This window comes from Myotis davidii, unplaced genomic scaffold, assembly GCF_000327345.1.
Source record: "Myotis davidii unplaced genomic scaffold, ASM32734v1 scaffold827, whole genome shotgun sequence".
NCBI lineage: Eukaryota > Metazoa > Chordata > Mammalia > Chiroptera > Vespertilionidae > Myotis > Myotis davidii.
In genome coordinates this window covers 1,871,557-1,882,814 of record NW_006297815.1, presented here as the reverse complement: position 1 = coordinate 1,882,814, position 11,258 = coordinate 1,871,557, and the positions used below count along the sequence as shown (strand labels likewise).

General features: G+C 47.4%; 1 protein-coding gene across 1 annotated transcript in view; it reads right to left on the bottom strand.

The window, feature by feature from the left end:
- Positions 1-6,662: 6,662 nt before the first annotated feature.
- The window catches only part of WFDC3 (WAP four-disulfide core domain 3), a 15,431-nt gene continuing 10,835 nt past the window's right edge, over positions 6,663-11,258 (bottom strand). The window contains exons 2-4 of the mRNA XM_015570337.1: positions 9,100-9,231; positions 7,752-7,927; positions 6,663-6,912 (exon numbers count right to left, since the gene is read on the bottom strand). Coding sequence (XP_015425823.1) covers positions 7,752-7,927; positions 9,100-9,231 — 308 coding nt within the window. The 3' untranslated portion in view covers positions 6,663-6,912. The remainder of the gene's footprint in view (positions 6,913-7,751; positions 7,928-9,099; positions 9,232-11,258) is intronic.

Sequence of the window (11,258 nt, the reverse complement as noted above, 5' to 3'; positions counted from 1 at the left end):
AAAAAAGGTACACGTGTGCTGTCTGTGGTGCTGAAGGAAGACATACACAAATGCACACAAACATCAGTGAAAGGGCACAGAGTCAGATGACATTTGTAGGCCTTCCCATAGAACTACATACCCTCCTACAAAAAACTTCTGCATAAGAAAAGTCACACAGGACATAAGCCTATATGAAACCCAAACAGCTTCCACGTTACATTCGAGTGAAACATTTTGAGGGGATAGTCCTGATAAAATGAGGACAAAAATTAAAAGATAAAACAAGGTCTTAGGATACACTCCAAAGACAGAATGAAAATATTATAGTCCTGACTCTGGTCTCTTCCCCAAGTCATGTCTGATCATTATAGAAACTGAAAGGGAAATTTTCATTTTTTTAAATATATATTTATTGATTTCAGAGAGGAAGGGAGAGGGAAAGGGAGATAGAAACATCAATGATGAGAGAGAATCACTGATCAGCTGCCTCCTGCATGCTGCCCACTGGGGACAGAGCCCACAACCTGGGCTTGTACCCTAGACAGGAATCAAACCTGGGACCCTTCAGTCCATAGGCCAGGGCTCTATCCACTGAGCCAAACCAGCTAGGGCGAAAGGGAAAATTTTAATGATACATGACAGAGAAATTAGAAGTAGTTTACGAATGGTTTATTTCTGGCTCCAAGGGCCCCAAAGAGAAAGGATTGGATGGAGGTGATGTGGGAATGTGGCACAAGTTTGGCTGTCATTCAAGAGATACTGAATGCATTTCGCCTTCACATCTGGGTGCAGAGAAGAGGTAGAGAAGGGGAAGTCCCATGATCATCACAGCTCTGATCTCTTCCCTACTCAACCCTCCCCTTCCATCTCCTTTACTGAAATAAATAGATCAGGAGAACATCTCCAGTCTTTCCTAAGTCTGGCCCTCACTGGATCTGAGAGGTCACTCTCTCCTTGTCATTTTTGTATTCAGCAGCCTGACACCAGTCCCAGCATGCCAGGGCCTTCTAGTCAGATTCATTCATGACCTGACTACTTCCTAACTTCTTTAATTCTATCTCCTGTTACAGAGTAATTGTCCTCAAGTACCATGTGTATTTTTCAGGCCCTTGACGTAGGCAGGACATGCAATGTTTATGGTTAAAATCTAATTCCACCCAATATTTGAATCCCCCATGTCTGTCCCATATTATTACTGTTTCCCACCCTGTGCTTTTATCTCAACTTCACTCATCTTTTTATGAATATCCTGGTTTTGAGAGGAGAAAGTGACCTAAAAGATCATCTAGACTGGCAGAACGACCAGAACAACCAGTGGCTATGACACGCACTGTGGCAGCCAACTGGCTGATTGGGGCTCCAATTGCCCCCCCCCGCAACAGCCCATGGGCCTTTTCCCAACTGGCCCTGCCTGCAGGCCCTCCCCCCAGCTAGCCCCACCCCCAATCGTCCCCCCAACCCTGATCGGGGGTGGGGCTGGCCAGCCAACCTCCTGTGGCCCCTCCCCACGGCTGGCCCGCCCTGATCACCCCAACTGGGGCAGCCTGCCAGACCCCACCCGTGCACAAATTCATGCACTGTGGCTCTAGTATATGTATATGTATATTTGTATATTTGTATATTTGTGTATATGTGTACATGTATATATGTGTGTGCATATATATATATATATAGCCTTCTTCCAAACAGGAGTGGAGGAACTTAATACTAAAAAGCAGAATATATGAAACTGAAAATCATTAAACCAAGAGCAAAAACGAGCAGAGACAAGTAATAAAGAGGGTAACAGGGGGCAATTAATCTCATCAGAAAAGCTGACTAACAATAGCTAACGCTTGTTGAGTGTGCATTTTATGTCAGGTTCTGTGCTAAGAGCTTTCTTTATGTATTGACTCTCCCAGCCATCCTGGGAGGTGGGTAACGTGATGTTATCTTCATTCATTTTGCACAGAGCTAATAAATAAAAGAGTCTAAATTCAAACCCAGGCCTCACTCCAAAACCCAAGCTCTTGGTTTCCTGGTAGCCAAGACAAAAATAAAAACATTGGCTCCAGAAAGCACCTATCACAGGCCTGGCAACACTAGTGATGCCCAGTACGTGATTTCCCTGCCCATTCTCATATCGCTCACCGTGAGAGAGAAACTTGTTCCTGACCTTGAGCCCACAAAGAATCTGCTCCTTGGTTTCGTACAAGATACATTGATACAACATGATGGATAATGTCCCCAAGATAAATGTTAGCAAAACAGCAGAAGCATTCCACATCACATGAAAAGAGATGGCATAATGTTAGGTCCTAATTTATTAAGTGCAATTCAGCAGGCATCTGGAGCATAGACCCAGCTACATAATGTTTTCTTAAAGTGTTCCATGTGGCTTGGAAAGGCTGGGAGGAGCTCAGTGATCAGCAAGTAACTAGGCTTCTAGAATATGTTGGTTCCGCCTCAACCCACCACCACCCCTCTACCCCCGTTTCTCTTGCCCCAAAATGGTCTATGATTTAGACTTCTGCTGCCCTCTGATGGCTCTGAGAATAAAAGCACCCAGGGGAGAATCCACTCAAAACTCCGGGGAGGTGGGGGCGGGGAGAGCATCTGAGTCCCTCACCACTTCAGATAGGTCTTGAGCTCTCACTGAACACCCTCACCCTTACCAACCCTTGACCTCTGCCACCAACAAAATCCCAAATTCTAGTTCAGCCCTTCAGCGACTTCTCTCTCTCCCTCTCTCTCCTGTCATTGCTGCCTGTAAGCAGGTCTGCAGCTTCAACGTGAACAAAGGTGGGCTGCCCCAGGTGAGAAGGAAAGATCTAGAAAGGACCTTCTCCTGGTGCTCAGCTTGAGCTGCTTGGGGCTTCCCACCTCAGCAGAAAATAATCTTACATTATTTAAGATTCCCAGACTATATTTTCATTGAAAGCTCTTCTTTGCTGATATTTTTTCACCATATGTGCATGTATTCATTTTGTTTTTTTAATAAACAATAAAATGATAAGCAAAATAGTGGTCAAGAGGGAATCTGTCAAAGTGTTCTGCAGCTGATCACACTGACACCAGTGCTTCCCAGTTCCCTGCAACATGAGCCTGGAGCCATAGGTGCCCCTAGTATGGCCACCACGCGGTCAGGCCAGACACCTTTTCCAGATCAGGCAACACTGACATATGTCTACTCTACTCAAAGAGACGAATTTCTAAACCCAGTGGAAACCGGAATTTCACACTCAAGTGTGAAAACAGAGTCAGGAAAGGGGCCACAAAAACTCACCAGTGATTTTTTTAAAAATTGTAGTTGCACTTCACCTTTTTCCCTTAAAGCATTTCTGCAATATCCAAGATAAGCACTGATATCCTTTTCTCTCCTTGTTATAAAAGCCCTGCCTGCTGCCCAGCTGGCATGGCTCAGTGGTTGAGCATCCACCTATGAACTAGGAGGTCATGATTCGATTCCAGGTCACGGCACATGCTTGGGTTGTGGGCTCGATCCTCAATAGGGGGCATGCAGGAGGCAGCTGATCAATGATTCTCTCTCATCACTGTTGTTTTTCTCTCTCTCTCTCTCCCTCTTTCTTCCTCTCTGAAATCAATAAAATACATATATAGTTTTTAAAGCCCTGCCTACTTAGCAATTTCTGTCCAGATTTTAATTGCATATGTCCTTTGACTCAGTATGGCACGTACAGTTCATTACCTACTGCCCACCCCCACCCCCCCTCTGCCCGACCCATCCCTCAGCCTCGGGGACAAAGCAGGATTAATTTAAGACAGTCACATTTTCCCATTTCTTTTTTTTTAATATATTTTATTGATTTTTTACAGAGAGAAAGGGAGAGGGATAGAGAGCTAGAAACATCGATCAGCTGCCTCTCGCACACTCCCTACTGGGGATGTGCCTGCAACCAAGGTACATGCTCTTGACCGGAATCGAACCCGGGACCCTTGAGTCTGCAGGCCGACGCTCTATCCACTGAGCCAAACCGGCCAGGGCACATTTTCCCATTTCCATTTACAGACATTTGCTTTCCCTGCCTCTCTTACAGCAACAGTTCTGGCCAATGAGATAAGAAGGGAAGTCTGGGGAGGGTGGTTTCTGGGGGAAATGGCCTCTGTCATTAAAAGAAGAGCACCATAGCCCTAGCCAGTTTGGCTCAGTGGATAGAGCATCAGCCTGCGGCCCAAAGGGACCTTGGATTCTGGTCAAGGGCATGTACCTTGGTTGCAGGTTCCTCCCCAGCCCAGGCCCTCATTGGGGTGCTTGCAGGTGGCAACCAATCGATGTGTTCCTCTCACATCCATATTTCTCTCTGTCTTTCCCTCTCTCTTCCAGTTTCTCTAAAAATCAATGGAAAATATACTCTGGTGAAGATTAAAATAAGGATTGTTTTTTTAAAAAAAGGAGAGCACCATTGTCCTGGTCAGTTGTGTTCAGTGGTTAGATGTAGGGAGCAGCTTTAGGGTCAAGCCACAAGTCCCGGCCTGGAGAGCAGAGCTCTCCTAGCATAATTAAGCCTGACCTTGTAGCCCTCCCTAATTCCTTCCTAAGTAGCTAATGGGTTGTGCAAGGTGTAGCAAGTGTTGCCAAACAAGAACATTTGTGTACATGTTAATCTAACCTTGTTTTAGTCAGACCCTAAAATAAAGCATCCGCTTGCAGGCTGGGTCTTTTGTGTCCTCATCCAGGCACAGGAGACCCACCGAGCCCCAGCTGTAGTCTCTTGTCTGTCTTTTCTTCAATCCTTCACCACCCTCCTCAGGTTCACCCTTGGCCATGCTGGCCCAGCACAGTTAGAGTATTGTGGGTTCGATTCCTGGTCAGGGGCATGTACCTCAGTTACAAGCTTGTCCCCAGTCTGGTTGAGGAGCATGCAGGAGGCAGCCGATCAATGTGTCTCTCACATCCATGTTTCTCTCTCTCTACCCCCTCCTCCCTCCCTTCCACTCTCTAAAAAGAGAGTACCATTTGAGATAACTTCTCGAGGTATTTGACTATTTGAGGTAGCCTTTCTGCCACTGTCCTCTATACACACCTTCTTCCTGCTGTGACAGCTAAAGCTGCAGCAACCATCTTGCACCCACAAGGTGAAGGGCACAAGGACAAAAGCCAACACAATGATGGTGGGAAAGGAAGGAGTGAGCCTGGTCATCAGTGCTGTGGTTGAGCTGCTGAACTAGCCTCACTGCTTCTCTCCAGACTCCAATGTGAGAAAAGCCAATGTCTTCACTGGCCAAGCCACTGTGAGTTAGGTTTCTATTACTTGCAGCCCAACAAATTCCTAACGGAGAGACTTGAGAATTACATTCATCCTTTCATTCAATAAATACTTACGGAGGGCCTATTTTTTTGTTTGTTTGTTTTTAGTTCTATTTAGAAAACTAAAATTCTGCTACTAAGAATTTACCCAGATTTACCTGTAAAGGTGGGCCAAGATTTATAGGTACAAGGATACTAATGTCCAACAAGGGTTGACTCATTAAATTAGCTAGTTTCATGGGATTCTAGTAAAAGAATATATGTGATGACATAAACTATCTCAAAGATACAAAAAAATGATCCATTTTATATACATAAAATTGTAATTTTTTTCATAAAATTGTAATTTTTAAAAATTTTCTTGGTTCTGCCCTAGCCGGTTGGGCTCAGTGGATAGTGTTGGCCTGTGGACTGAAGGGTCCCAGATTCGATTACTGTCAAGGGCACATGATTCTCTCTCATCATTGACATTTCTTTTCTTTCTTTTTTTTTAAAATATATTTCATTGATTTTCCACAGAGAGTAAGGGAGAGAGATAGAGAGCTAGAAACATCAATGAGAGAGAAACATCGATCAGCTGCCTCCTGCACACCCCCCACAGGCACATGCCCCTGACCGAAATCGAACCTGGGACCCTTCAGTCCGCAGGCCGACACTCTATCCACTGAGTCAAACCGGTTTCAGCCATCATTGACATTTCTATCTCTCTCTCCCTTTGTCTCTGAAATTAATAAAAAAATATTTTTTTTAAATTATCTTGGTTCCAAGAACCTAAAAACATCTCCTTTCTACAGTAACGCTACCTGGAGGAACAAATGGCCTGCCTTGGAGCAAGGGCTGTGCCCCCAAGGAAGGAGATCCACGTGACTATAATAAACTGGCCCCTCAGCCCACTTCCATCCCCAACCCATGTTCTCTGATAAGAGAAAGTTCTGGCTGTCCTACTCCTGAAGTTTAAGAGTGATCTATGGCAACTCACCAAGTTTTATCTTCCCATCTCCCCGCTAGCCACAGCCAACCAGCACCTATTTTCAGTGTTCGCAGAAAGAATGGATCACCTATCCTTTCCAAATAGTCCCATAATTTCACAGCCATGCTCAGACCCCTAACTCTCTTTCCTCATCTTAGTCCTCAAACCGTACAGACAAGCCCATCTGGTGTGGCTCAGTGGTAGAGCGTCTATCTATGAACCAGAAGGGCATGATTTGATTCCCAGTCAGGGCACATGCCCAGATTGTGGGCTCTATCCCCAGTGTGGGGCATGCAGGAGGCAGCTGATCAATTATTCTCTCTCATCATTAATGTTCCTCCCTCTTTTGTTTCCCTCTCTCTCTCTCTCTCTCTCTCTCTCTCTCTCTCTCTCTCTCCTTCCCTCCCTCCCTTCCTCTCTGAAATCAATAAAAATATTTTTTAAAAAAAGTACAGACAAGAGGATCAGCACCAGCCTTTACTGGGGACTAGAAGCACCACACATCCACTCCCCAACCCCTGGGCTGTTTCTTTTGCTCAGGCAGCAGCAGGAACAGAAGCAGGCAATGAGCGCCCCTGGGAGTATCACTAGCCCAGGACAGCACCTCTCCTGGCTTCCAGGACAAGCCCCTTGGAGTCACCAGAGAAGCTCAGGATACATCAGCGAGGGCACCAGGGTCTCTGGTATCAGGACTGCGAGGGCACCAGGGTCTCTGCAAGAAGAAGTAACGTCAAGTCACAACTGTGCCCTCCAGGCTGTAGGTCCTCAGGTGTTTCCCCTCCACCGGAGAGAAGCTTGGCACAAATTGCTCTCGGAAACCTTAATCGGTTCCCTGCTTCCTACACAATCTAGTCCAAACTGGCATTGAAGACTCTTATCATTCAGATGTCAAGTTCACCTCTCCTGTAACAACAGCAGCCTGTTCCTTTGCCCACTCTCACCTCCCACCTTCACCCCGACTCCCCAAACATGTCACATACATTTCACCCTCTGTGCCTTTGCTAACAATTGCCAGATCGTCTGTTCAGCATGTTCTCGGGGCTGTCCTCCCTTTATCACATTCTGCCTCGCCTTTAGGGCCCACGTCAACTCCTCCTGCTAGCCCGAAGGCCTCCCAAGGAGCCCCACCCGCTCTGAAAGCTTATAAGCCCATACCGTCTATGCAAGGGTTCTGTGAAGTACGACCCGGAACATCTGATCTTTCTCTCCCCAGTGATGGCGAACCTTTTGAGCTCAGCGTGTCAGCATTTTGAAAAACCCTAACTTAACTCTGGTGCCATGTCACATACAGAAATTTTTTGATATTTGCAACCATAGTAAAACAAAGACTTCTATTTTTGATATTTATTTTATATATTTAAATGCCATTTAACAAAGAAAAATCAACCCGAAAAATGAGTTCGCATGTCAGAGGCTCGCCATCACTGAACTAGACTCTCCAGGGCAGAGACTTCGTCTTGGCCTTCTGAAGTCCCGACCCAGCACCTAAGCCAGTGCCTCACACACAACAGTTTATGTCCATTGTTTTTGAGGATGTTAGACTGTACTCACCTAATTCATGGTCCCGTTAGGGGGTTCCTGGCCAACTTGGCGCAGCATATCCGGCGGGACACAGAAGCGCCCGCAGCCTGACTTGCAGCACTTGCTCCCGGCTGGGCAGGTCTCATCCCCCATGCAGGTGACAATGCACAGGCCCACCAAAACTCTTGGACAAGTACCGGCCCGTCCTGTGGGGAAGCAGACACAGGTAACGAGGACGCTCGGCTCCACTGACTCTGAGTTCCCCTCTGGAACTCAGACATGGGGGCTCCCAGAAAATCCATCCCAGAAGCAAAGATCTGGCTGGGAAACCTTGAGCTGGGGGATCTGAGAATCTGTAGGCCCCGAGAGAGCACTTGGACCAAAAGTGCTCCAGTAGGGTCCCACAGGGAGCTCCCTAAAGGGAGCTGGGGGTTTGATACTTCTGTCGGGGTGGGGCTGGGCAGAGTGCAGAAGGAGCAAGGCTCCCAGACCACTGCCCTCCCAGGTGCTTGGGCTCCACAGGGTCACTAGGCTTCTCTGCCACCCTAGACAATATTTGTGCTTTGCGTTCCTTTCATCCAACATTGCTATAATTCACTCATTTGTCTGCCTTCCCTGATAGGCTATCTGCTACATAAGGACAAGAATCTGTCCCCAAGCCCTAGCCCTTGCCCGGGGATGTAAATGCTGTCTAAAGACAACATCTGGGCCGGCGCTTCTGAAATGGAGTTCCACGGTGCCTGGCACAGCAGGAGCACTCAAAACATACATTTGTTTAAAACACATATTGAAGAAACAAAGAAATCACATCAGGAATGCTTTTATCTGTTGCATTTATGTCCCTTCCAAGTAAGATTTCAGGAGGTGGGGAAGCTTTGTGCAAAGAATTAGGTCAGAAAATCATGATCTGGGGCAATGCCCTCATTTCCAGGTAAAGAAACTGGCTCAAAAAGAAGGGTTGGTTTGCCCAAGGTCACAGGGCAAATCAGCGGCAGAAGAAAGACCAGAAGCCACGCTGCCTGGCTCCCAGCCTAGGGATTTGTCCTGCTGCCCCACCTGCTTTCCCCTAGTTACGTTTTTATTACTTTTTTTTTTTTTTTTGCTGGGTTTGAGGTTTATTTTTTCTCTTTTTATTATTATTTTATTCTTTATTGATGAAGGTATTACATATGTGTTCCTTCGTTATTAATGCCAACAAGGACCACTGGCCCTAGGAGGAGGGGTTGCCTTGGGTTGAGGGGCCCAGGACGACAGGAAGGGTGAGAACTCTGATCCCGCCCAGGAAGGGAACGGCAAGAAGGCCACAGATGACTCCCTCCCAAACTGACTCCGGGCTCAAGGCGCACTCAGGGAGTCCTTCCCCCAAAAGCCAACATACCTCCTATAATGTCTCCTCGGCAGCTGTGTCCACAGCCGGTGCTGCAGCATTTCTGCCCCTGAGGACAGGACTCGTCTCCATCACACAGCTCCTCGCATGGAAGGGGGTCGGCAGGACATTCACCGCCAAACTCTGCCATAGAATCAGAGCACTGGGTCCCTGAGGTGTTTCCCGCTATTTTTACTGTGACTCTTGAGTACCAAATGCTAGTGCATTTTTCATGTTGTCCCATATGTACGTTAACACAGATGTGTGTTTAAAATGGACATATCTGGGTGCACTCATGGACCTGTGATGCTGACACTTTATATTCTGTGTCTCCTTTTCTTAATGCAGGCCATCAACTACTAAATTCCTTTCAAGACTTGCAGTTTGAAAAGCACTGTTGAGGTCTAACCCACTTTCTGATGGTGAGCGACATCTACACTGGTGGCCCCCACTGAGCCCCACCTCCTGGGTTCCCTGCCCTCATATAGCCCTCTCCCAGATTGTCTCTGGGCTCCACCATGGGACTTGCTTTGACCAACAGGACATCAGCAAATGTGACTGGTGTGAGCAGAGGCTGGATACACAGTTACATAGGGAGGTTGTCCTCTCAGAACACTCCCTCCTGGAAGCCAGCCGCCGCGCTATGTAGCAGCTTGATGCCATGCCCCATTAGAGAGAACCTGGCTGAAGAGAGGATCCTGGGCATCCCAGCCATGGTCGGGCTCCCCACGGAACCCCCAGACGCATGCAGCCATAGAAGTGATGTAAGAGCTGCACCATGTGTTGTAAGAGCTGCCCACCTAACCCACAGTAAGTTTGGGGGTGGTATGCATGCAGCAACAGATAACTGAAACACTGGTTAACGGAACCCCGGGTTTGTTCTGAGAGGCAATGAGCCCAGCCAGCTAAAATGACTTGCTTCCCCATATTCCCCTGTAACTAGGGGTGGCCACAAACTGAGGCGTAGCTGGGCCAACTTGCACACTCCTGATGTAGAGACAACACCTTTCAAACTGCCCCTCGCTTCAGCCTTCTTCCAGTGCAAAGGCTGACACAGCACGGGGAGGCAACTAGGATAAGGAGAAGTCCAGGTGGCAAAGAGAAAGCAATTGTTTCGTCCTTGCTGGCGTCACGGAGCTGCCACCCCACCCCTCGCACCTGCTTCAGGGCTTCTCCTTATGCAAGAACAATGAGCCCCTGTTCAGTTAACTTTCTGCCACATACAGACACACATCCCTGACATGTCCCTTCACCGTCCCTATGGAAATAATGAAACTCAGAGAAGAGACGGGGCTTGCCCAGAGCTGCAGAGTGAGTCAGCAGCACAGCAGGACAAAACTCAGCCTCCTGACCCGCTATGAAGCCCTCTTTCTGCTGCTACATCATCCTTAAAGCACGCAGACACCGCTCCAGGTCCTTGGGAACAGGCACACCCAGAGAGGTCACATCCAAACCAAACCAACGCGCCATGACTCATTCACCTCAGCGTTTACTTCAAGTTTTTTAAATGGAAAAAAGTGACAGGCGATTGAAGACTTTGCAGAAAACCAAGGCAGGATTGGCTCGGTGCCTCTGAGTAAGAACATGTAATACATTTGCATATGGCTGGCTCCAGGAAGTCTGCCATGATGGAAAAAGCAAGTGTTTGGCCTCCAGCAAGAACACCCGTAGCTAAACAATCAAGATATAATCACCCTGCACCTTAGGGTTCTCCTGAACAGCTCCTATTGCAAATATTCTGTGCCACTATCAGATCACATCAAAACTACATGTCCTGATTTTTATTTCAGAAATAAGGTCACTATAACCACCAGATACCTGCTCATACCTCCCCACCTGCTTGACAAACATTAAATCCGGTTAACAAAGAACAAAGCTTTTTGTCCCACGGCAAAACCTCCCTGGTGGAAAACAACCAGCAACGTAAACTTCTCATATGCCCTAGAAAGTGGTGCCTAGAGTGGCACACTTCCCAGATTTCACCATTTTGCTGAGCGTGGCCCTGAAGTGACCAACGTCAGGAGCACTCTGCTACTGGAGGGGAGTAGAGGTCTGGTCTCTACGCTGGTCCTGGGGTGAGGGCAGCTGCTGGCAGAAAAGTGAAATCCCAGGACGTCCTAAGCCAAGAAGGGCCCTGTGAGCTCTGAAACCTACTCCTCTTCTTGCACACA